The sequence below is a fragment of the Ixodes scapularis genome, unplaced genomic scaffold (assembly GCF_016920785.2).
Source record: "Ixodes scapularis isolate PalLabHiFi unplaced genomic scaffold, ASM1692078v2 PGA_scaffold2__306_contigs__length_199485367, whole genome shotgun sequence".
Lineage (NCBI taxonomy): Eukaryota > Metazoa > Arthropoda > Arachnida > Ixodida > Ixodidae > Ixodes > Ixodes scapularis.
The window spans coordinates 34,474,673-34,501,654 of NW_024609857.1; the positions used below are offsets into that span (position 1 = coordinate 34,474,673).

Genomic DNA, 26,982 nt, shown 5'->3' on the forward strand with positions numbered 1-26,982 from the left:
GAGGACGCCACAGCAGGAATAAAGAAAGGAAATATGCACACTGTAATGTAAGGGAATGTGCATTCTGTGACATACTATCTCGAGGAATGTACTTTGTTCTGATCGACATGGCATTGATGTAATAAAGCTGTGCAGAAGATTACAGACGATAATGCACATGCCAGAAAATATCTGCCACATAGTAATGCATCAAGGAATGGCTTCAAAAGTAGTGCTTAAACTGGAAGAACACTTCAGTCGGGGGTCAGGGACGGCCGAGGAAATTTGAGAGAACCCACAAGGGTACACTGGTGAACCCCTGTGTTCCTGGGAACCCAGTTTGTGAACCCATGACCCAAGGGAATGTACACGCTGTAATGTGTATCGCTGTCCTAACTTTTGTAAGCGGCGTGGTTATCCGTCCTTCCCACCAGTGTCGATGGCAGCCGTTCTCTTCATTGCTTGGCATCGGTGTCTGAATTGGACCTTAGTAGTGCTTGAAAAAGAGGAGCCGTGGAGCATACGGTGATTTTAGTAGTGCATGTACGCGTCACTGCATTAGACCTCTCTCGGCATGACGAATAAAACCGTTGCCAAACCGTGCTGTCTCGTGTTGACCTAAAACAGCACGGTGTGGCGTCAATGCGACGGAATCTGTTGGTATTTCTTCAAAGTCATGCTGTAGAAAGTGCAAATAGGCAAACAATACTCTAAGGCTAATTTTTCGGAGGAGAATGTAGGTGTAGAGAACACAAAAAGAAAGAACAGATGAGGATGCATTATTTTGATTGTTTATTTTCAATTGTCACTTCGTGGGGTGCTATGGAACTGTAGTTGGGGAAAGCAGAAAATGACAGTTGCCTCAACCACTAGTAATGTATTCAATAGTGCACGACATTATCTTCTGATGTAAATGCAGCCGAGGTATTTCAATGATTTTCAGATATTTGCACACACTATTTGTTGAAGGATTGGAGTGGTAAGGAAACAGATGCAGGCACATTTCTTTGACAGCAGCTAGAGGTTTTGAAATCAGTATACTACTACCGTTTTTGAAGTTAACATAGTGTTTTCTTTAGCTCTCATGCTCCTCTTGAAACATAGTTATTTGTTTAGCTCTCATGCTCCTCTTGACTTGTTAAGTAGAGTGTCTTTTCTTGCTCACAGAGTCTTTCATAACTTCTTTTATGGAGTTCTAAGCACTACATCATTTTGACACTTTTTATTTTCTTCCGGTGGCTCGTTGTATTTGCTGGTGCAGAGGAGTTGTCTCAGTCTGAGCTGTCGTTGCGAGAGTTGCGTGAGCAGCTTGGGGTGCAGCGGCTGCAGCTCTCAGAAGAGGAGCAACGCCGCAAGCTCAACCAGGAGGAACTGAGCAGCCTGCAGAGTGAGCCTTTGCCCCTCTGTCCACTCTCTTTGTTTTCTTGCAAATTGCATGGCTGTTATTGTTTCCACGAGCACCTGTGCACTGCGGACAAACAATACTTGTGGAGCAAGTGAGCTCGGCGGGTATTGCTTTCCCGCAGAGCAAGAAGCGCACTCAGTGGGGCTAACGTGCCGCGATAAACACTTTGAAAAGTATGGATATTGCAATTCACCTTGAAGGAAATATTGAATAGCGCGTTATTCGAAACTACCATTTGAATATTCGCTCAACACTAAGGAATTTAGAATGACCGTCGTTTGCCAAGCTAGCCGAGCGCGCCAACAAGTAACAACAGCACGTCGGTATTATTTTCACCGACAAAAAGGCACAAAACGACTCAACTGCTCCTAGGCCTAACCACTTTCAGGATTTCAGTTTCCAAAAACAGACCACAGACCACGGCATGTTCGGACTAAATGTCTCGGGAGATAAACCACAGTCTTGTTGACCATGCATGCCGCATGGTTCCACTGGTGATCACTTCTGCAATTTCCTAATTGTAGCCATAACTCGCACCCTCGTGCTCATGTGCCGCCATGCTTGATTTTGGCTTGTCTTTACCTGGCCTCTTGGCGGCTTAATCGACTTGGTGGCTGCGTGGGAAAAAATGTCAGTAGTCAAATGTTGCAATAAATAATTTAAGAATAATTTAAAAAGTCACTATCATTCTCTACCTCCTTTTGACTCTGCACCCCTTGTTCCCTTTCTCCTGCTTCGCCGCTTCACCCGTGCTGTGGCCCGTGCTGGCCGCCGGTCGTGGAGAAAACGGCCGCCTGCAGCGATTGGGCACTTGATGTGTTACGCATGTTTTCGAACTTGTGAGGGTTACAGAGAAATGACGTCACGGTTGAAACGTTGCCCAGATTTATTTTGTTGACCTAATAGTAAATCTTTTCCTAGAAAACGTTGTGTATGTCAATTTTTGCATTTAAAAAAAGTTGACCTTGAAGGGCTCAGGGAGGCTGTATCCCCTCTCTTAAAACTGCCCATGGATCCTGATATATTTTGCAATGCTCTTTGTTCATGTTTGTGTTAATTCATATGCTTATCATAGCAGTGCAGTTACTGGTTCAACAAAGTAGGGAGCTGGGCTAGTTGGTGGATGTCAGCGGTTGTCCTGTGTTGTCTGTTCCTTTTTTTAGTCCTCATTGTTATGATCTGTTACACCTACACCCTGTTTACTAGTTCAGTTTACTCTTTGCTGTTGTGTTGGCTATCTTGGATATCTAATTTATGTGACAGCTGTTCAGGTTTAGCTACTTTTTTATAACCTGTTTTAGAGCGCAGCTCTTAGGCGCCCGTTTCCGGCTTGAGCGGCATCGCCGTCGCTGTCGGCGTAACCAAGGTCACCCCCAGGTCACGTGACCCCTCCCAAGGTCACCTCAGGGTCACATGACCCCTCACAAGGTCACGTGACCCCCCAAGATCATGTGACCCCCCAAGGTCACGTGACCCCCTCCCCCCGAGGTCAGGTGACCCGCCCGGAGCATATTAAAGAATGAGGGGAGGAGGAGGAGAAGGAGGAGGGGTTTATCCTCCCCTCAGTACCCTTCCCTCCTCCTCCTCAAGAGCTGCGCTCCAATTCGGCGTTACAGGGAGTTGTAAACGGCTTTCACTTTTTATTTCATTTCCTCATTATACATTACTCTTGTGTATGTTAGCTCCATATAAACCTTTCTTATGTGGTGCCCTGAAAAGACGTCTCGTAAAGACTTACCTGAGGTTGCTGACTGCTTTTATTTCAGTATAAGTAAGCCAAATTCAAAATCTCCTCATTCAGTTCCTATTTTTGTGTTTACTTGAGAACAGTCTGTTTTGCAAAGTTTGTACAAAAAGGGCTTTTTCCCTCTCCCTCACTGATGAGTGAAAGAGGAAAAAGGGAAAGATTTTCTGCCCTGCTAGAAAATGCTTGGAGGAATGCGATAAAAAAAAATTTTAATGTGAACGTACGAATATAGAGAGATTTGTTACTGGTAAAGTTTCCAAGTTGCAAGTAAGGTTTTTGTGTCTCCTTTGAAGGAGAAGTGGCTGGCCCATTTCAGTTGCTTGCTTATTCCTTGCCCCTTTGTTGGTTGTGTGGCGGTGCACAGATCTGCTCGAGGAGGAGAGGAAGGCTCGAGACAGGACAGAGAGCACGTGCGAGACCATCAAGAGTATGTTTGGTTTCTGCCTTTTGGTTTCATTTTGCCTCTTTGCGCTAGCAGCTCTTCGCTTGGTTTGCCTTTAAACTCGTCTCTATGAGTACTGCTACAATGACGCTGAATGTTATGCCGTGAAGAGTTGCGACGGCAGCTACGATGATTTCCTAGTAGATTGTTTCTTGATCGTTGAATTGTTTGGGTCGTCTTGTCCTTTCAGAGCAGCTCCACGAAGCTCAGAACACCGCCAAGCAGCATCAGAATGAGACTGAACACCTGAGAAGTAAGTGTCAAGTCAACCTCGGGGTCTTTCTTAGTTAGTTTACCTCGAGTGGCAATTTTTAAGGCCAAAGGTTTTCTTTGCCTAGGTCGACCCTTTTGGGTTCATTTGGCTAGTTCATTCATCTGGAAGGAGGAGACCAACTATTTGAGCAGAACTCGGCTGAACGGAGACAAAGAGTTGTGCCTTTGCCGCTTTGCAGAAAAGGTGCGCAGCCTGACGGAAGACCTCCGGAACCGCACCAACGCCGAGCGGTCCTCGGCCCCACTGCCAGCCCAGGAGGCTTTGCGGGAGGAATGTGCCACCCTGCGTGCGCGCGTGCAAAAGGCAGAAGAAGAGGCTTGCAGGTGAGTGCAGTATTGTTATGATACTGAGGTCATTAAGGAAGGGAACGGCAGGGAGGCCCTTTATTTATCCGCCACCAGCGCAAGCTTCATACCTTTGACAACACTTTAGCATCTCATGAGGTACAAGTGTGCATACATAGTCAAAGCAAACACTGGAGGGCAACGAGCATGTGCTGGAGGCCAGGCGTCGGAGAGAGATGCCTCGCCATTCTCATCCTGTCAATGACTATATACTATAATTCTTTAACCTCGCTGGTTTTGGAACGGATTAAAAACGTTGCCGGGAGAGATGCGTAGGAACAAGGAGCGTCGCCCGAGGTGTATCCGGACGGTTTGTTGCACTGATGTCCGATCACTGTAAGGCCTAACATCAAGTGTGGTGTCAGCCGGTTCAAGCTTCTGTCAAAACTCTGCATTCTATGAGGATTGAACGGTAGAAAAGTATTTACGTTATTGGGGAAACTCAGAAAACTGAGTAGGAGGATAGCTGAGGTGTGCTCTTTTGTTTGGACGGTCTAAGATTCCACCCGGGCTGGGCCTCTTGATGCTTTAATGCGGGGCAAGCATTAGGGGGTGTTCAGGTAAAAGTGCCTGCTCCCCTAAGGTTTCCATCTACCCCTCCAAAATTTTAGAATGTGAATATGGTTTCAGCATAATAAACATAGTTAAGCTCCTTTTTACGCGAGGCACGAAAATGTTGTGGATCTTATTCATGGGTGCGATAGCAACGAGGAAAGTTGGCTGCCGGACATTCGTAGAAGTAAAAGTAAGATGTAGCACATGTTGTACTTTAACGCCGCACCTCCTTCTCCCAATCCCGCCGCACCATTGCAGAAAACTTTCCCGCACTGCTCCTGGCCAATTCTTTACGAGAGATTTGTCTAACTGTACAGCGATGATTTTAAAACATGCTTTTGGTATCCTAAATTCATTTTATAAACCATTGGTATGACGTAACAGTGTTCGAATAGAAGTGCTGCTGACTATCAACCGGAGGAGAAACAACTACTACTTGATGACTTTTTTAGTTTTTGAAATTTCGATTTAATTTTGATATTGGAGACACGTAGAGCCACTGAAAAGGCTACACTTAGAGTACCGACGCTCCCTTCATCGGTTTCCTTCTGAATTTTGGTGGTTAGTGCAAAACTGGCGCAACAGACCTCATTCATTATTAGCGCCATCTCTCGGCGGCTGCGAGCACTATCGAGCTTCCGCACCTTCGCTGAGGCTTCCCCATCGTCCCCGCTCTGCATACCTATAGGGGGTATTCACTGGGCGCCATATTTGAGGGCGATGCTTAGAGCACAAGCTCAGAACGAGCTCACATTAATAGGCCCCTTCAATCTTGATGCACCTTCAATCTTGACGGTGTGGAATGCATGTTGCAAAAGAACTGCGGAAGCTCGCCGTCAGCGCGTACTTGGCAGTCGTGCACACAGCTATGTCCACCAGTTGGCAGTCGTGCACACGCTTCTATAGCGTCCTGCGTGGTAGTCCTTACGTTGTTTTTTTCGGATGGGGGTGGTGGCGTTGGGCATAACAAAATTATTTTACCGAGACTGGTTCAGACAGGTGCGTTGCATTTAGAACGACCAAAACAACCCCGACAACATAGTCAGCGGAAAAACTGTTTGCCGCACGCAACATGGCAAGCAGTGCAAGAAGTAGCCTTGCAAAACAGTCGTGAAAAGCAGTCGTCCCGACGTCTTTGTCGTTGCCACCGACACAAATATGTGAACTGTACTTTAAGGGAGACTGAAGCGGTTCTATATTTGAGGATAAACACCCCAATCATCTTCATTTGGCCTCCAGCATCACGAATATCGAGATTATTTTTCAATTTGGTGCATGGAGGCTGCAGAAATTAATTTTTAAAGTATCGCTGAAGCCGCTCCTTCCCGGAGCGTGACGTCGTATTAGGATTTTTCGGAATGTCCACTCTCGCGCATCTTCAGCACCTGTCAAAGCTTTGCACGTGCGCTCTTGCTGTTTTCAAAAAGGTCTTTTTCTTGTCTTTTATCTTTTCTTCACTTCACGTGTGGGGTTCTATTTTCGTGGCTTCTTTTACCTCCTTTTCTCCTCTTTCTAAATAATTTAGTTGGGAGTCGGCGCTCTTTCGTTCTACTTCTTTTCTCTTCCTCTGACGTTTTGTGCACTGTTTTATCTTGGTCTTGGTCAGAAAGAGACGTCACGACTGGTGTGAGTGTGGGGAACATACCTGGCAAGCCTGCAATTGCACGCGCTGCCCACACGAGCGACATGCGATTGGTGGCCCAAACATCCTAGTATGACGTCATGACTGGTCGGAGGTTTTTCGTGTTTTCTCGCGTTTAGTTTCGTGTTTGAGCAAAACGAACGTGATATTCAAATTTATGGAATAAAAATACCTCAAAATTCACCTCCAACTCGTTTTCTTTTGTTTTTTTTAAGAAGTGTTTCAGCTTTTCTTTAACCAACCCCTTAAAACAGTACTGGGGAGTGCCGTACATCGGGAATCGGGAGGATGTACAACACTCCCCTGTAGAGGAGTTCACACTAGGAGCAGACAGCACGGACACTGTCATTTTGCAACTCTGATAATCCCGGTAAAGCACCACAATCATTTCAAGATTCGCTGTTGAAAAGAGGAACAATGCAATCCGTGCATTTACTTCGGTTGGCTTGTCGTTTCCCGTTGGTTGCACAACGAAGCACGGCAATAGTGCGGCATCACTTTCAGAGCAGCGCTCTGCCCTCGGCCTTCAACAGAGGTCGCCCTGTTTGAGGCTATGGAATGAGGTTGGCACAACTTCCGACAAATGGCGTGCGAACCTGAATAAGGTCTAATTTGGCGACCGTCATAATTCGAAAATGCAACCTCCTCAGCTTTAGATGCGGTGCCAGAAAGCTCGAGCGATATGGTCATGCTCTGCCGTGAATCGTTTCAAAGATTTCCAGAGGACGTATAAGCGCTTCCCACGATTTCAACCAAAGCTTCGGATATTCCCGACGATGGTTTTGAGCCCGAAGAGGCCCAATATGTCGTTACTCTGAAGCGTACCTCATTTAGTGTCCCTGCGGACATGGAGAGACCGGGGCAGAGCCCTCAGTGACCCGTTGTGCCGTCGACGTTGCCCGCTCCAGGCAGCAAAATGAGAACGCCAGGCTGGTGGCGGAGTTTGAGCGGCTGCGAACCACCTGTGTGGGCCTGCAGTCCTCGGAACCCCCGAAAGTGATCCCGCATGAGCGCGGGGACCGAGTGCCAAGCCGGGAGATGCTCTGCGAGCAGGACCTGCTCTGCGAGCAGGACCAAGCTACCAGGCTTCAGGTCAGGATGGACCACTGCCGCCGCTGCTTCTTCCGCCAAAAGAGCTTGCCCGTGCAAATTTTTTAAGGGAGAAGTTGGGGGAACCCTACGCACCTTCGTGTTTGTCCGTCGGTTTAAAACCAACGAAGCAGGCGGCACGCATTTAATATATACCTACCTACTTATGCGTCAATTAAAACTTGTTGTTGGCCTAGTTGGTTCATGATGCAGTAAGGAGGTTTTTTTTGCGCGACACAGGGGACAAGTACAAGCGAGTAGACACGGACAAGCGCAATCCGTGTCTACTCGCTTGTGCTTGTCCGTGTCTACTCGCTTGTACTTGTCCCCTGTGTCGCGCAAAAAAAAACCTCCTTACTACTTATGCGTACGGGAGGTAATGTGCCCGACGAATCTGATATGATGTACTTGCTTCTGAGCGGCAAATATGGTTGCCAAGGAATTGTTGAATTGCATTAAGGCGATGTTTGGTTGGGTACCTGGTCCATCTGTGGGAAGTAGACTGTTAGATCAGGAAAAGATGTGAACAGATGTGAACCGGTCTTAGATGCAATAGGAGACTTCATCGGCGTCCCTAGACATTCCGTAGCAGTTCTTAAAGACGGACGACCAGTTCGCACTTTTCACTTTTCCCTCGCTTCCTCCTCCCCCCCTTCTACCCTCTCCACCGTTGCCTGTTTCCTTCACCCCCATGGTGAGGAGGACGTTCTGCATTGCAGAATCTCAAGTCTGGTCGTCGGCCTTTAAGCAGTTTAGTTTTAAAAAAAACATTTACGCAGCAGAAGACGGTGCAAAGTGCTATCGCATTTGAGTGACAATCTGCGCATCAATTTCAGCAGAAATTTTTTCTTTAAAAACATAGACATAGTATTTTGAGACCCGGTACGCATTTGCCAGGGCCCACTTTTTGTGTTTCTCGGTTTCATGTTGTCGTTTTTTCTCAAGATGACTAGTCATCAGTTCAACTGTCTTTTAAGTGCAATTGCAAATGCTGCCTGGTTACTGTTTTATGATTGGTTTGATTCTGTTTACTAAAGTGCTTTGCAAGATTATGATGCCTCTGGGACAGTGGTCTTCAGTCACTGATGTTTTGGGGATCCCTTCTGGATAAGCGGAAGTGATGGGGGACCCCATCCACTGGGGTGGAGGGGGGATAATAGACGATTATGATGACGAAAGGGTAAATAAAGAAAACTAAATGCATGCAAGTCAACTTTGAAGCTCTGCGGACCCCAAAGCGTCCACAGATTCCCCTTTGAAAATCATTGCTCTAGGGAAAGCCCAAAAAATAGCAAGTGGTAGTAAATTTGTTGTCTAACAGCTTATTGATGGTGATGAGACATTCAAATAGGCAATGCTGTATCAACATATCTTCTGCCAGTTAAAGATCAATCCTCATCCTGTAAAATATAAATCTGGGCAGATTGTTTCTCTCTTTGCATGGTTGAGCGATGGCTGTCATAAAATGAGTCTGCAGAATGCAATAATAAGTAAATAGTAGTAAATAGTACAATGTGTGTGAATGAAACTTTACTTGGGTAAAGTCCATTTAAGTTACATTATTGAAACATAGAACTAGACACTAAACTCCTACCGGAACCTTATTCTAAAAAGTTTCGTCATAATAAAGTTTTATTTGAGTAAAAGCTTTCCTTGCTTGCTGCCCAAAAAAGTGAATGTTGAACCACTTGGCTGATTTAAATGACATTTACAAGGTTTGCTTCTTTCTGTTGATGTTGAGAACATTTCTGTCAAATTTGTGAACCTGGGTGAAGTACAAAAAAATTGCAAATGTTCAAAGATGAAAGTGGGTGTGTCTGCGTAAGAAAACTATTGTTTTAAAATTACTTATAAATTTGTTGTTTTCATGTGGTATATTACTTTAGGATAGTTCAGAGCAGATAGGTATGGAGCTATATTTCTATATTATGCCATCAAGGGATGGGCAAAATACATGGAAATATGTATCGAAATTCAAATACAAAATACTTTGTCAAAAATGTATTTAATTAAAAATCTAATTACATTTCCCAAAAAGCATTTAAGTACAAGATACAAATACAACCAAATGTATTTGGTCTCCTCCAAATACTTTTCCAAATACATTCCTCAAAATTTGTGTCAGCGACTTCAGGGCACCTGCAACGGGCTTCTGGGTATCTCATTTTAATTCTGCATCGCACACTCGGGAGTTAGTGTGCGATGCTCTAGTAACGTAATAGAAATATAATCACAAAAAAAATGTAATCAGCTTGGACGTAATAGTTGAAAAAAGTACAGAGCTTCTAGCAGCTTTTTTTGTGGATTACATTTTGGTATAGACCAACAAAGAACTGAGACGACCAAGATGCGCAGCACTAGCTAGAGATTTTTTTATCGTTGCAACTCGCACCAGTTATAAAAATCTGGATGACCCGTGCATTTAGAATGTTCCAGGCAAAAATATTGATGGAAATCAGGCTGGAAAGCATCATAAGTTGTCACAGGCACTTATTTAGCCAGTCTGCCTGTGAACGTCGATTTAGTCACTATTCTTGCCCTGGACTAGCACCGTAATCACAAAGTCACTAAACGCTTGTGCTTGATTGAGAGACACTGCATTCGGTGCAGAACGTAGTTTTCTTTCTGCTCTGGACAGTGCCTTTAAAATAAAGCAGAAGGAGAAAAAGAAAAAAGCCCCATGGCCGAATAAAGGATGGAGACGATATCTGACAACCACATCCATAAAAATAAGAATTGTCGTGACAATAAATTTGAGGGATGTATTTTCGCCCACAAAATTATATTTAATTACAATTGTATTTGAAATACCCAGGTTTCAGGATTTAAATACACATGTCAAATACATTACCCAATTTGTAGTTAAATACAAATGCAAAATACACAAAGTATTTAAAATACGTATTTCAAATACTTGTATTTCAAATACTGCTTATCCCTAATGCCATCTTTAATGACAAAAAAGCCACATAAACACAAATACTGTTTTAAAAATTTCAATTATTTCTCCAAAATTTTAGTTCTTGAGCCTAAAAAATGACAAAAATTAAAAAATACAAGCTCATAGCTATCTTTCCTTTAAAATATCGCCCAGGAAAAACTCATAAAAATTAATCCAAGCTATGTAATAACAAAACAATAGTTTTCCTAAAGCGAAATTTATCTCAAAAAGTGGAATGGAAAAAAATGTGTTCAAAGTGCTCCAACCTCTACCTTTTCTTTAGCATCGGTGGACCGAAAATAATTTATAAAAAATTAGCTATTCAGTGTAAACTAATGGAACTTTCTGGGAATATTAGATGTTGGTGGATGTAAATATGACATTTTAGGGGCGAAGCTCCTTAGGGTCTAGCCTTGTCCTTCGTCCGTGCTCACATCGATTGCCATCCCATCTGTCTTCTTAAAAAAAAGAAAAAATGTTTGCGCAGTCGACAGGATTCAAACCTGTGCGGGGAGACCCCAATGGATTTCTAGTCCATCGCCTGAACCACTCGGCCACGACTGCGGGACGAGTAGAGGGCTCTGAGATGTGGTAGTAACTCAAGAGCTGGGGATGTCATGGATGAAACGTTGCATGTAGCCACTCAACGTCTATACAGGAGAAGGCGTTGCGGTCAAATACGTATATAATCGCGTTAAACTTTGCGTGCATTGGCTCAACGTTTATAGACGAGAGGGCGCTGCGGTCAAATGCGTATATAACCACGATCCATACCACACATTCTCTTTCTGACATGGACCATTGACTTAAGCGGTGGAGAGGCATTCCCACGGCTTCTAGCGGATCCAAGCTGATCCGCTAGAAGAACCACTGGCTCTCCATTTCACCGACCATAAAGCAGTAATATTGAAGTCGAAATGCAACCTGGAACTCAGCACTACCTATGAGCAATAAAAAAAAAATCAGCACGATCAGCACTACCTATGAACAATAAAATCAGTATCATCAGCACCACCAGAGCTTCGCCCCAATCAACATCATTCACCACGTGGAGATGCGTCCATTTTTTCAAAATCAACTTTTTTTGCAGAAATTGTTTTTTCTGGGTAGTGTCCCACTGCTGCAAGCGTCCGCAAAATTTACGTTAGCTTCGTTCAAATAAGCACTGAAACATAAAAACCATTTGGCTGCAATTACTTTTAGAGCACTAGCATCAGCGATTAGTCAATATAATGCTACGCCCTTCATCCCACTGTTCTCCTCTGCAGCTTCAGGAGACGACGGAAGAGCTGGCTCTTTTGAAGGACAAATTCTCCGCTTGCGCGGAGGAGAGGGCACAACTCCAGCGAGAGCTCAAGGCACTGACCGACGAATACCAGCTCATGTCGTATCAGTCTAAAACGGTAAGTTCCAATAGCCACATCAATTCTAATAATCTGGCATAATTTCCATGTTCCACAGCGTCCGTTTCACGGTTTCATTTTCTGCTTTGACATGAGAGGAACTATATTTTTACTTCTTGGAAAGGTCCTTCGTCTACGATTCTAGTCTGTCCGACGAAAAATCGCAATATATTGAATTCCAGCCCACCCCTCCACTCCGGCCAAATTGGGCGAGAAAAGAGGTTGGGCTAGCTTTCGGTGTTTAACGAAAGAAAGCTCAGAAAGAATTCTTGACTTGGTTCCTTGCCCATTAATGACCACCAGTGCCAACTGTTTCAGAGGCAAAGGGAAACCTTTATTTGTTCGCTTGGCTTCCAAGTTGTCAAAGGAGCAGTCACTGTTGCCTGTCTCGTTGCACTAGTTGTCTGAACCCAGGCAACTTGATTTCTAAGGGGGCAAATAGAGGAGGTGCACATGTACTTAGCACTGGTTAGCAATCCAGAAGTGCCAGGAATTTCTCTTATCTTCCTTTGGCTTCTTTTCGAACCATTGAAACTTTCTAGTGCCCTAGGGGCACTGTTCGAGCCAGTCACGATCGTCCAGCCTTTAAAGCTCTACTCATCCACCAAATACAAGTCCTAACAAAAATCAGCTGCTGGTGACGTGAATTGAACAAATCAAACTGTGCAATGAATACCGCCCTTGCAGATCTCCGCCTGTTCCATCATCCCACTGTGCATCCTGTTATTGGCTGTCCTGCTGGGCTTCTACCCAACCATCTCTTTCCTGACGGGTACTGCCGAGTCTCCCTGAGTCTCTGCGAATCTGTTGGATCCATGAGGAGGAGTGCGCAAGTCCGCCATATGTCTTCTAAGCAGCGGAGCAGGTCCAGCAGTGAACATGGTGCAAGGGGAATCGCTGGCCCCCAACGAGTGTTTTTTGGAGGCCGTGCACACATGGTCGCTTCCTCCAATTGCGACCTGTCTTGCACATATATTGGTTTTTTCAAGCTGGCACACTTTCAGAGAAAGGAGGACTAGTATAACCATTGTTTCGGCGGGCCGACGTTTTTGTGGCACAAAGGGAACGACCGCCACCAATGGTGAACAGAATGTTAGGAGATGCATCCCCTGTGAAGGATGCCCAAGCATGTGTGCACTACCGGACTGGAAGTACAAAGCACACACTTTGTTTAGTTCAGATTTGTCATCAGCTCCCTGTTGCTTTTTTTTTTTTTTTTATGGAGGAAAGTGCCGTTTGAACGAGATGCTCTGCCTCTTCAGCATGTCGTGTTCTTGGCACGAGTTGTTTTTCATACATGTGCGAAACATCTTCCTATCTTGTTGTTGGGTCAAGTGTTGCGGCTTTTGTGCTGGAAAGAACATGGATGTGTGGAGTCTCGCTTGATGCAGCGTGTGTCCAAGCTCGCTTCTTCCTTTTTGGTAGGTGGTGTAAAGCTGCAAGGAGTAGATTTTTGGAGATGTAGAAACAATTAAATGAGCATCTGTTGCAGAGAGCGAGCATGTTTGCCTTTAGTTGGAGCTTTTATTTATTTATGCGAGCATCCAAGCAGCAGGTCGTGGAGCTTGCTCTCATGCACGCCCAAATGCGATGCTTCAAACATCCAGTCGTCTCGAGAGTTTGTTTTTGACGGAACCCGACGAGAGGAGCTACGTTTTGAAAAGCGCCGAACGAGCGTAGCAATCTCCAGCTTCTCGGACGAACCCGGTTCGACTTCGCTTGCCATCTCGAGAAAGGTCCAGCATTGGTAGGCTTTAGTCTTGATTGCTTTGCTGCCTTACAAAGCTGTCTGTGGTTTTCATTATGAAACCTTTGTAAAACATCACTTACCGAGAGAAACTTCTGCTCCAAGCTCTCAAAGGTTGCTGTTTAATCTGCAGAGTGATTGCCATACGTAGAAGCAATGAATAGTAGTGGTACTAACACCTTGAACCTGAAAGCACAGCAGAGAAGCCACTCTCCACGCAGCTGCGGACACTGCCATCGGTGGCCCAAGCGAACCTTTTTCTATTCGTATCGCAGGAAACGGTCGGCTGCGTGGAAATGGTCAGTCCCTGCCTGTCCCTTCGCATTCGGGTGTGTGGTAGTGTCCACTTGAGGCCGCGCGGTTCGACTTAAAACCTAAAGGGCAGATTTCCCCCTGGAAATGCTGAACTGGATGTTTGACTTGTTGGACATCTTCAAATTTTTGTTTGTTTTTACTGGTTAGAGGAATGTTGCTTTTGGTTCTCTTGTAGCAGGTATTGACACGTTGCCACACCGTTTCGTCAAGAAACTGGAGACGTAGCGCGGACACGGAAGTTCCCAGCCATTTGTCCTCGAAGCAGAAAAGGCCTCTTTGATATCACTCGTTTCCTCTCTAGAAGACGGGCTGACAGAAGGTTCACACGTGTATGTAGATATATACAAAATGATGTTTTCCCCTCTTCGCTCGTGTACATACTGTCTCCCTAGATAAGTGACTGTCAAGTGCCATCATATGTGTGTTGCGTGTCTATCGGTTTGTACAGAAACACCGTGTAACATAGGCTCACAAGGCTTAGCATAACTCTTTTACTCTGGCGTACCTGCACCGAGAAAGAGCTGCAGCTCTCGACTCTGGTAGTGTTGATGGCTTTCCTGATCTGCGTTTTACAAACATGTTAAGTTTTTTCTTCTTTTTTTTTAGACAAGCTACATGGACCTTGCTTGTGTTATCTTTCTTTTTTGTTTTCTTTGTAAAGTTACTATTTTTGTTGAGTAGAATTCTTAATTTATAAAGATTTGCTAACTATTCTGGACGGCAGAAGAGCTGCGTGTTTAGCAGTGCGTAGGGTTTATGGCAGGTTTATGTTGCTGTGTTTCAGTGCCCTTTGGTTTAGGTGGAGAAAACTTTTCACCACACTGAGTTCAAGACAAACATATTGTTTGGTCTGTGATCACATTTCGGAACCAGTTTGGTCAGTGTGGACTTGAGACTGGAGCACATGTCTTTCCCACCCCTCCCTTTTTTTTTTCACATGTCTATAACTTTACCTACTGCTAAAAAGAGTAATAAAAGCAATTTTCTCCTCTCCCTTTTTTTGCTTTCTTAATGTATTTATTGTTTTAGTTTGGCCATCTTAGCCATGTAGAAGACATTCAATGGTGCTAGAGCACCCCATTTTATACCACATGCTGAGGAAATAAACTGGACTTTCCCGTTGGTGGTAGCTCTATCGAAGTCGCCCAGGCCGGCCCACGGAAGGTGAAGAAGCCGAACAACAATTTAAATGAGAGGTGAGCTATGAGGCATCACCTTCTCTCGCTTAATATTATCTGCCTTGGTCATCGGCTTCACTCGGGAGTCGGTGGCATTATCTAGATTTTGGAGTGCACAAACTACCGTAGTATACTCCGTTTCACGATAACTTGGAGAACTGTGGAGGCTGCGGCTCCCGTGCCCAATAAGAGTGCCGGAGAAAGTGTAAAAAGAGAAAAAAAAAAAAAAATGCCCTCCCCCTCTCACCCGCCTGTCGTCTGCTCCGGCGAGTGGGCTGCACCTAGCATCCGGCTGGTGTACAAACTTTAAAATCGCGTCATTTTGGAAATTTCAAGTGCAGATGCACAGATTTTGGTATGTTTGGTTGGGATTTTGGCCAGTTATCGTGTTATACTATGCTAGATAAAAAGACTAACAGGGCCCAATTGCGATGTTACCTGCGTGCAATTAAAAGAAAAATAGGGAAAACTGTCAGACTGGCCGGTCTCTCCGGCGAAAAGTAAATCCGGTTGCTGTGCCTTTTTTACTATACAAAGTTTGTACTGGTGTAGGCCTTTAGCGACCATGAGTGGAAGTCGGAAATAATAAATAAAAACGTGCTCTCCTGCCGCAATACACGCAGTAGTTGATAAACACTCGATTCCAGGGTCAGCAAACTGTTTTCGAGCCCAGTCGCTGGGTTTGAGGCTAGACTCTCACCGGCGTCCCTGCTAACCCTAACCGAGTGGACTGTGATTTCGATAGGCGCAACCTGCGTAGGCGCAGTTTCAAACACTGCTGGCGGCTAAATTCTCTTTTCCCGCTGTATTGTGTGTTTCCTGGTGCATGTATTTTCCCGAGGCCACTAAAAAAACATTGTATCCTATTTGAAAAAAAAAAAAAAAAAAAGGAACATAAAATTTATGAACTATCTTTGTTGAGTACGTGCGCGACAGAACGAATAGTTATTTGTGGTTTTTCTTTTTTTTTTTTTTAAGATAAGTTTTGACGACGACGCGCGATTCGCCGCAAGGGAAACGACAAAGCGCTTCGCTGTCAAAAATAAATTGCAACAGAAGAGAGCCGAAAAGCATGCATTTTTCACGCTCACAAATAACGTGTTTACCGATAGACAGGACACTGACATACAATTTAGTTAAAGGGGTCATGAAACTAGGGAGCCTTCATGTGCGTTTTGCTAGGGTGATGCCACCCTTTGTAATACCACTCGCCGACAAACCAGCAGCCATTTTGTTCCTCGGCGATAATCCGCGGGGCTTATAACCCTCCCGGAAACAAGCACCTTATCTCAGAAGTTCGGTGCAGCGTTGTGGAACCCACGGAGGGAGGATTAGCATTTTCCCCCTCGGATGGGATTACCGATGGACACAAAGGCCACTTTCCGGCGCACAGGGAAACAATGAGAGAAACAAAATGGCGGTGGAAGAGGGTGTGGGAAAGGGAAACAGGCAGTTGGCATCACTCTATGCGAAGCGCACATGAAGGCACTCTACATGAAACGCTTTTCCAACTTTTTCCTGTTTAGCTTTCCTCCTCAACTCATAAATCGCGCATTCCACGAAACAGTTCAAGAAGACGAAAAGAGGGGAGGCCCCTCTTGCTCGGAATCTAGTTTATGTACCCGGACAGAGCCATTGTCCCCCTAGAAGATTAGCCCGTCGCTCAAAATTCAGACAAAAGTTGCTTTCCCCAACCCGTTCACCCCGGAGCTGACAGTGCTGTGGAAGCTACGTGCTCGTTGGGCCAGCCACACTTGCCACATGATCACGCTCCTCCGCGGATACCCACGCGCAGAGATTAAGGTTAGGTGATGAAAGGGCTAATTGGTTCGGCAAGCCCGTAGCTTCCACCACAATGTCAGCTTAGGGGTGAAGGGACTGAGCGAGGTCCGGTTTTGTGTGACGTGCGTTTGGACCCGATGACGTGCTTTTGGGACCGCGGATGTATCACAGTGAAAAGGCAGAGAGCTTACAAAGGGGAGGGGGTACGAAATAGTCCGCTGTGTTCTCAAATTTGCGCACTGAAAGTCAGGCTTTTGTCTTTCTAACTTTTTTCTTTTGGCCCACTGAACGATGTGCTATTAGTAAAATCCCAATCGAAACTGATTTATCCCAACCAAAAATCCGTTTCATGGGCCCTTTAACATTCAAACAACATATTGTACGTACCACACGGCCTTTAGCGACCATGAGTGGAAGTCTGAAATAATAAATAAAAACGTGCTCTCCACCCGCAATACACGTAGTAGTTGAGGGTAGTACTGCCGGCTGACTCAACTGCTATTTAAGTAACGGCAAAAAGATATACTAGTTGATCATTTACCGAAATAGAACAACAGAGAGCTATAGGCTGATTTTGGAGTAGCCATAACTATTCCAAGAACGCGAACCACTTCACAACGGCAGCCCCGAGCGAGAGTTCGATGTTCCGTACAGCCCGCCGGTAGCCCGGTACAGCCCAAAGATGGAGAATGGCAACCTCCCGGTTTGTCGTCTGCTGGCGGACGACAAACCTCTCGTTTTACCCCGCCGAACCCGCTGAACTTCCCGGATGTGTGGAGAGGGCGCTGCTGACGAACAAAATGGTGCCGCCCAGGGAGCGCTAAATAACACGCGGCCCGCGGGCCGCAGGTGGCCCTCGACTCTGTGGAATGCGGCCCGCAAGCGGCCCGCGACTGCGAGCCCTCGTTCCCAAGCCTTGAGCGCCACATGCGCCATAAATAATAATTTTACATCGTCGATTAATTTCCGCTCGAAAAGAAGCTATGCCCATACAACGTGTTCACACATTTTATACTATTTTGTTTTCTTATGGACGGAGTATTATTTCGCCTTAATATATGCTTCTCAGCCCTCTCTCGTGTAAATGAACCGGAATAATACTACCACTACTAGGATACAAGTGCGAGCTCTTTGCATAGGGAGGCACTTCGGCTGCACGAACTTTTGCACAGCAGGCAAAAAACGCCGATGATAAAGCTATGAGGTCGGACTTCTAGCTATCATAAATACCTTTAAATGCAAGCACTTTCTTGTAGTGCTGCCATAAAAATCGTCAGGAAAAGAAAACTGCCACATTAAGATTTCTTTTATGCTCGAGCCTGAATTGTGCGCCAGGTCAAGTGCGGTGTGCTTGTTCGCGTTCATTTGAAAACTGCCAGTAAGTTCGTGCTTTAAATCTCCTGATAACATCAGGTGTGGGCCCAAGGTGTAGTCGTATATGCAAGTGAAAGCTAAAGATGGCCATACGGCGAGCTTACACAGAGCAGAAAGTACAAGGCTCCTTCTCTAAAAAAATCTCTGGGGTGTCACTGGGACAATTAGCTGCATTTCAACGTGAAAAAAACCCTGCTGTTTTTTGTTTGTTTCCCAGAAGAGAAAAATACCCCCCCCCCCCCCGCCTCTCACCGCTGGCCCCCGTCCTTTAGGGAGTGAGCTATCTGGTTCCCACACTCGAATGAGTTTGAGACCGGGGCCTTGTTACCGCCACAGCAACAGCGCCGTCTGCGACAAAAAGTAGTTTTAGGTTTATTTTTCTTTTAATGGCAATTGAACTCTCGTTTCCTTCTCTATGGGATCATATATGAAAAAAATAAGGAACAAAATGTTGAGGGTTTCAATTATACTTGAAACAAAAAAAAACTATAGCATAAGCTAAAGACACCTAAAATTACTTACGAGTAGGAATGCGAAAGCATTCCTACATGCAGCGTGCCACGTGTCTTCCTTTTTCACACGGTGCTCCGGTGGTGACATCGCGCTCCCCCACTGCGCAGGCGTGGGCCAAAAGAAAGAAGGTACAAAGTCAAAAGCCTGCTTTCAGTATGAAATTTGAAAACACAGCGAACTATTTTGTAACCCCTTCCCTCCGAAAACTCTCTGCCTTTTCACTGATACATCCGCGGTACCCAAAGCACGTCACACGGCCCAAAGGCACGTCACACGACACCGGACCTCACTTATCCCCTTCACCCCTAAGCTGACAGTGCGGTGGAAGCTATGCGCTTGCCGGACCAATCGGCCGCCTCCCTTTCATCACCTGACCTTATTTTCTTCGCGTGGGTATGCGCGATGGGGCGTGATCATGTGGCAAAAGTGTGGCTACCCAACGAGCACGTACCTTCCATAACACTGTGAGCTTAGGGGTGGACGGGGTGGGGATAGCAACCTTTGTTCGAGTTTTGAAGGACAGGCTAATCTTCTAGGAGAATGGCGGTGTCCGGGTACACAAACAAGGGTCCGAGCAAGAGGGGAGTCCCTCCTTTCCGCCTTGAACTGTTTGGTACAATGCGCGATTTGTGAGTTGAGAAGGAAAGCCAAGAAGGAAAAAGTTGAAAAATTGTTTCACGACCCCTTTCACTGCCCCATTGAGTGAAGCCGGCGTTGTCTGTAAAGCGCCGTTCACACATTTTCAACCCAGTAGGACGGAGAGAGACAAGACCGGTGTTTAAGCCTCTTGCGACGTCTTGGGACCAGTTTCGCAGCATCGCATCCGGTCCTAAGACATCGCAAACCAGTCTTGTCTCTCTCCATCTTACTGGGTTGCAAATGTGTGAACGGCGCTTAACCGTCTGTAGCAGCGAAACAACAGTTAAAGTCTCATTGGCCGAAAGCACAGCAACACAGATGCTTCGCAACGGAAGCCGGCGGGGCGCTCAAGGTCAAAGCAGATGCGCCTCGGAAATAAAACGCAAAGAAAAGCAATGCAGATGCATCGTCACGGAAGCCGGCGAGGCGCTCAAGGTCAATGCGGACACGCCTCAGAAATAAAACACACAAAAAAGATCGAGGTACACCTAAGCATTCCTTGTAAGTTGTGAATGCGAAAGCATGCAAGCCGCTCGTCCGCTCCCTTTTTCGTCTGCTGCGTACGTTTCGTCGCCGGTCGGCGCGTGTGCTCCCCTGGTAACCTTGGACCAGGGTGTAAGATAGACAGGTGGGGAAACGGCCCATAGAAGCCTACCGCAGCGCCGTGACCGGATTGTGTACTCTTCTGCTTGCGGGTACCCCCGATTTGCGACAGATCGCGCTGCGGCGAGAGGAAAAAAATCGGAATCGGATTTGCGTGGAACTCTACGGGAGAGTGCGCAAAATAAACCGAGAGCACGACAGTCCTCCATTGAAAATCCACGAGAAACCAATCTCCGTCAGTTTAGCCGGTCGCCACCGGTCGCCCACCCGGAGTGAGAGTTCGCGGTGCTCCACATAGATGGCGCCACAGAAAAAGAGAAACCCAAGGGGGACACAATCCGGTCGCTTATTTGGCTCTCGTTTCCCCACTTGTCTATCTTACACCCTGATCCGGTCGCTTATTTGGCTCTCGTTTCCCCACCTGTCTATCTTACACCCTGCCTTGGACGCTCCGCGCTGATGGACACGCAGCACCATGGGGTGAGCGTTCGTGGAACCTGACGAGCGCAGCGGCCAATGGGAGCCTTATTGACGCGCGCCAGCCAATGGAACCGAAAGAAACTGTCTTCCGTTTTCGCGCTTCAGACTGATGACGTCAGCTCGCTCCATGAGACAGTTAATGCTTTCGCATTAAAAAAGCACAGCAACACAGATGCATCGTTACGGAAGCCGTGGAGCCGGCGGCGTTCGCCGCGCCTGCGCAGTGGGCGCGGCGCAGCGGAGCGCATCACGGAAGCCGGCGGTGAGCGTGATGTCGCTGCCGGAGCGCCGTGTGAAAAAGGAAGACGTGGTGTACTGCTTGTAGGAATGCGCTGTGTGTAGGAATGCTCTCGCATTCCTACTCGTAAGCAGCATTAAATGTCTTTAGCGTACCGTTATAGTTTTTATTTTAACTTCTTATGCCCGAGTCCCACTAGAGCGACAAGCCTCAAACCAGTCTTTTTGCGATTTGACAGCTTTGTAGAATAAAGGAGGCTATGCTCAAACACGAGCATCATGCACGCAAGGGTATTTGTGGCAGGCTCACAGTCACTCGTGCCATAGCCTCCTTTATACTGATATAAAGTATGTATGCTGATATATTTATACTGATATAAAGTATAAAGGAGGCTATATGCTCGTGCTTACTTTACGAGCACCGAACGACTAAACACCTGCCAAAGGTTCCATCGCAAGTATGCTGCATGTATTGGAGGCTTGTCGCTGTCGTGGGACTCGGGCATTACAAAACTGAACGTCGTGCACAATAAAATCAGGAGCTGAACACAGTTTTCAAGTTTGCTGTTTACGAGGCCACATCCTTTTATGTTACAAAATTGCGCCGTGAGTTGTTTATTTTCTACATTATTATATACTTAATACACTCCGTTTCACCTTATGTTGTACCGCAGCGAAGGCAAGCGCGAGCTCATAGCGTTGGGAGCTACTGTTACCGCACGAGAGCATGTGCCGCCGAGATGTGCCCTAGAGCAAGGAGCTCGCGCATGTAGCATTTCCTGCGGTACAACACAAGACGAAACAGAGTATATATTTTGACTCTCAAGAGATCTACAGCAGTTGCCTGAACAACCCACAGTGAAAGTGGCTGAAGATCCATTTGAGCAGCGCTCCAGCGAGCAAAATCGAATATTTTTGGCTCGCGTTTCAAACGTGCGTCATTACGCTTCCCCACTACAGCTTTTTATGCTCCGTTTCATTATAAGTGCCAGCGTAGCACAGGCTACAAGAGCGAGCTCCGAGCTTTTAGTGTCCCTGCCAAGCACGCGCCCTCGTGCAGTGAAAGCATCGTTCAGGAGAAGGTGCTTTTGCCAGCTTCGGCTTCGCTATTACGTAAAGTGAAACATACGTGCTCGCGGAAGCTATGAAAGAAAACAATACAAATTTTAAAGTTGAAAGGAATGTTTAAAAGGACGCTGCGGCCGCGAGCTGCATAATTTTAGATGTTTTGTTACCGCGTTTCTATTCGAACACGGCACGTGCAAAATCGAACGTTGCAGCGCCACGCGGATAGTGCAGCCGGCATAACATGGTCGCGTCTTGCGTAGTATTGCTACAGTGTACTAGAATACTTGGGTAGTGTTGGGATCGGAGGGGCTCGCCTGAAGCGCGTTATCCAGAAGTTTTGTGCATGCGCGGCTGCACGCGCGAAAATATGAATCTTTGGTGCCGCTTTGGTGGATTGCACTGGAGTGCACATAGGATTTCTGATACAGCTACGACCTGCCAGCGGTCGTACCGTGGCATCAATTACGCTGCGGCACGATCGTTAGCAACATGATGCTTCAGTGTATTGAACCGGTACCAGCTACATTACCCTTCCTTCACATAAAAACAATTGCGACTTTAAAGAAGCGGTTTGCAACTTCGTTTCAGCGTAGAATTTAGCTGCGACTTTCGGTTTGTCGGATGGTGAGCATTTTAAATGAAATGCCAATTTCCTTGGTCGCAAAGGCCGAACATTAGATATTTGAAAGAGATATCTAAAACTCGGAAGCAGTTCTTTTTTTCTTTTTTTTTTTTCTATCTTATTTTATAATAGAACGAAACGGCACATACTGAAGTCCGAGATTGTTTTAGTATGTTTTTAATACCCCAGGTTAACTTCTCTGTCTTCTTTTCTGGCTGTCTTCCTTTTCTTGACCTTAATCAGCTCGCTTCACTTGTCATTCATTCTTGTACTCATTTATGCGACGAACCACCCAAGCGACGGTCGCAAGCCTGAGAATCTTTTATCTCTTCATGGCTGCCACGACCACCCGAGGACCACCCGACGTTCACTTGTAAGAAATGGCTTATACGCCGTGACAATTTTTATCACGCGTTTTAACATTGAACTTAAGTCCAAAAACTGAGACAACGTGGGCTGAACAAGTAATGCTTTACAAGATTCAAAGAAAACAAGCAACTATTTCACATCATTTTGAGCAGAAAACATGAGCACACGTAGATCAGGCAAGGAAAAAGTTGTAATAGTTTACAGCACGGCATTGAAATAATGGTTACAATGTGCAGCGCACACATTGTTACAATACGCAGCGCATTATCCCCTTGAGGGTAAACCATCTGAAACCCACACGCTCATAACAATACATTTAACCGACCGCTGCTCATCACTCAGGTCCTGGGGTACACTTGGCAGCAGAGTCGGTACCGCGTCTGGCGCGTCTGGCGTAGGCGCTGGGTGTCCACGAGGGATCCTCACTTCCTTTCCGCCGCCGATGATGTGGACGTCGTCTCGAAGGATAAAGCGGGGCTCGAAGTGCAGCTCGCGGACAGCGCGACGCTTGTCCGATCGCTGCAGATTCTTCTCCCAAAGATCTCTTTTGGCTCTGTCCTTTGGAACGCCGAAAAGGGACGCCGTTTTCACTCCTTTCACTCGGATGAGGCCCGTTTTGCAGGGAGGGCTAGGTTGCACGTTTTGGACTCCCAGGAGACTAGGGAAAAGGAAGTGACGTCAACTACGCAGCAAATGCAGATTGGATGTTGATTTTGTTTTGTTTTGTCAACATCCAATCTGCGTTTGCTCTAGTCGTTGACGTCACTTCCTTCTCCCAAGTCTCCAGGGAGTCCAAAACGTGCAACATAGCCCCCCCAGGTGCAGAGCAAGAGTTCTGTCGCGGTTTCGCCGACGGCATTTCGGCACTACCCTTACGCGTTCACCATCCGCAAAATAAGAACACAAGATTCAAAGCATATTACGATCGAACAGACGAAACTATGAAATCGTGGTCCCGACACGCGCACCGCTCGAAGTGAAAAACACACATTGTGTCGTACCGCAGGAAAGGCTACAAGCGCGAGCTCCTTGCTCTAGGGCACACGTCGGCGGCACAACCTCTCGTGCACCAAGGGCAGCTGCCAACGCTATGAGCTCGCGCTTCTAGCCTCCGCTGCGGTACAACATAAGGTGAAACGGAGTGTATGAAATCGTAGTACCGACACGTGCACCGCTCAAAGTGAAAAAAAAAAAAAAAAAAAGGCGGGCTGCGCGATTTTGTTTTTGGATAACTCGACTACAGCGCCGCCACGAACTGTCAGTACACGCGCCCTCACGAGCTCCCGTTGCCGAGCCGCTCCGGTCCTAACACTACCCAAGTATTCTAGTACATTCTAGTACACTGTAATTCTAGTACACTGTAGTATTGCGAACGCGCTCGCGCCCCCTGCATGCTCCAGAGCAACGGGTCTAATAAACATCATAATGCGAACTGTCTCATGGAGCGAAGGCGGCGTTGTCTGTAGCAGAAAAATGACACATAAATTCCCATTGGGGCGCGTTCAGTAGCGGCTCCCTCAGCTCTGAACGGAGCAAAGCGCCGACTAGAAAAAAAAAAAAAAAATGTATTAGTTGCTTTTACGCAGTTTCCGCTTCTTCCCCTGTGCCAGACGGTCTCCGAATAAAATGGAAGCAGACGACGCCAAGCACGATCACTTTTATTTGCACTGGTATTGAAGAAGTCTTGACAAGGTCGTTAAAGAGAAAGTGAGCGACTGTACACATCAGCGCTGCTGTTCGAAGCGATCCAACGCGATCGAGCACTTCGCAGGGAGGTAGGTGCAAAGGTCACACACAAAATATGGAGCTCAGCCGAGATGGCCTTAAAGGGATACTACAACGAAATTTTGGCGCTCATGTTTTGGTCTATATGTGTTCAAAGGAGCAGTATCACATCGAACATACCAATATCTTGTTGAAAAAGTCTCGAAAAAGAATTTTAAAACGAATTAAACGATTAGCAAAGAGCACCTGGTGGATGTCGCTAACGCCTCGTTTGTAATGCTCGTCTAGGAACCTTGACAGCTAGTGACGAAGGTTGTCTCGTCTCCGGCCACGACGAAAGAAGAGGGGAAGGAGGAACTCCCCTCTTCCCGAGAATGCATTTTGTGTGTCGCAGAAGTCGCTATTGTCCCCCTACAAGATTATAGAAGATCAACCCGTCACTCAAAATTCGTACAAAAGCAGCCGCTTCGGTGGCTGGAACGACTAGGCCATCCTCTCGACGTCAGCCTCGCCATAGCTTTGCTCGTCCTGAGACGACCTACGCCACGATTGCGTTGGATGTCACGTAGTCTCCGCTGGGCCTTCTCCGAGCGCTTGCCAGAGTGGGCCGTTTATAACGAAAAATACAGCCACCAGGCTCAAAATACAAACGTGCGATTGTCTGTTACGGATATTGTGGATCATATTTAACCTATTTTTGAACACGACGGGTATATTTCAAATTTCGTTGAAGTATCCCTTTAAGATGGCCGCCGCCGGCACGGTCCGCGCTTGGCTGCGTCTACTTGTTGCTTTTTTGATCTACTCGCGCTTGCGTGCCTTGTTTCTCTCCGACGCCTCTCAACGTGAATGTTCCGGGCTCCCCCAGAGACTGAACTGCCGGCCGTGAGTGGCGTCAGTGCCACCGTAGGTTTGCGCTGTGGCCTCAAGTGCCACTAAGCCTAAAAGCCCGTGCCTCACGTCTGCCCGGCCGCACGTCGTTTGGCTCCTACTTGCTGCCGGAGACATCTCCATAAACCCCGGACCAAGGCACCCGTGCCCTCGTTGCGTCCGGGCCGTAAAGAGCAACACAGCAGCACTACAGTGTGACAAGTGCCAACTCTGGGTGCACCGAAAATGCGAGTACCTCCCGCTTTCGGCCTACTGCCGCCTCTCCTCATCTCCCGAGGAATGGTATTACGCACATGGGGACCAGCTCCCGCGCTTCGACGACGAGCTATTCGCAACAGCAACCCAGCAGTCCCCCCGCAGCTCCCTTATCCACTAGACCTCGGAACGCACCAACAAAAGACCCCAGCCCGTCCACGCCACGAAGAAAGCATGCAACGCACTTGAACTTCTGGTACTCTAACGTCCGGTCAGTCAAAAACAAGCTGCCTGAATTTAACACCATGCTCGAGTCCACAGACGACACAGTGTTCGCTCTCACTGAAACGTGGTTAGGTGAAACGACACGCGACGGTCAAATTGCCGACACTACCAGGGCCGTACCCAGAAAAAAATTTCGGGGGGGGGGGGGGGGGGGGGGGGGGTTCGGGGACAACGGCGGCCATTTTGAAAGTGTCTATTGTCTTATTTTCGCCTATGAATCATGTGCATCGGTGGCATATAATGGAGAGTTACAGCAAACCGGAGAACCGGTCCCGGTTTGGTACCGGTAGCCGACCGGCGCCACTGCGCGTGCGCAGAGGTGGAGATTAAAATCGGCTGGCTGCCAGTGCACCGACCAGGGCCGTACCCAGAAAAAAATTTCGGGGGGGGGGGGGGGGGGTCAGAACCCCCTATCCCCCCCCCCCGCCCCCCCCTGGTTACGGCCCTGGACACTACCGGTTACCAGATTTTTCGCAAAGATCGCTCTACGTCCCGTGGGGGCAGAGTCATGGTGCTCGCCCCGTCTGACATCATCTGTCGGCGCCGAGCCGACCTGGAGCAGGATAACCTTGAGGCTGTCTTCGTAGAATTGCGGACTCCCCGCAGCAAGTTCTTTCTGGCCTGTGTTTGCATAGCCCCAAACACGCACTCCTCGAGGCTTGATTCTCTCCAGACTTCTATCGACAGACTTTTGGAGCTCAGCACATCCTATGCAAGTGTCTACCTACTAGGGGGCTTCAATGTGCATATTGATTGGAGAGACCTATCGTCACCTATACCCGCTGACCCAGCATCTCAGCAGCTCCTCGAGATGGTAGAGACTGCCGGACTCGTCCAGCTCTGCAGTGAGCCCTCATATCGTTCAGCTGCCGGCAACGAGTCGCAACTTGACCTTTGTTTCACTACAAACCCTATCCTTGTGTTGGACTGTTACGCACAGGACAGTCTGGTCGGCTGCGACCACAAGGATATACACATTGAATGTTACACGTCCCTCCCCCGCCAAGGACATTTCTCCCGAATTATATACCGGTATGAAAAGACGGATCTCTCCCACTATCGCGCGCTCCTTCACCTGGCCCCATGGTCGATGGTGCTGTCCGAACCATCCACCCACGAAATGTACGACCTCTGGACT

General features: G+C 47.0%; 1 protein-coding gene and 1 long non-coding RNA gene across 2 annotated transcripts in view; one reads left to right on the forward strand and one right to left on the reverse strand.

Annotated features, from left to right (window-relative positions):
• Positions 1–14,877, forward strand: part of LOC8031004 (sarcolemmal membrane-associated protein) — a 42,045-nt gene extending 27,168 nt beyond the window's left edge. The window contains exons 20-26 of the mRNA XM_029989978.4: positions 1,241–1,366; positions 3,496–3,558; positions 3,764–3,826; positions 4,026–4,170; positions 7,297–7,480; positions 11,687–11,821; positions 12,509–14,877. Of these exons, the coding sequence (XP_029845838.1) occupies positions 1,241–1,366; positions 3,496–3,558; positions 3,764–3,826; positions 4,026–4,170; positions 7,297–7,480; positions 11,687–11,821; positions 12,509–12,613 (821 nt within the window). The 3' untranslated portion in view covers positions 12,614–14,877. The remainder of the gene's footprint in view (positions 1–1,240; positions 1,367–3,495; positions 3,559–3,763; positions 3,827–4,025; positions 4,171–7,296; positions 7,481–11,686; positions 11,822–12,508) is intronic.
• Positions 749–18,775, reverse strand: LOC115328643. Its single transcript, XR_003919975.3, has 3 exons — positions 18,740–18,775; positions 2,080–2,178; positions 749–1,998 (listed from the first exon to the last, which is right to left on the reverse strand). It is a non-coding gene; the product is annotated as an uncharacterized LOC115328643 (long non-coding RNA).
• Positions 18,776–26,982: the final 8,207 nt, after the last annotated feature.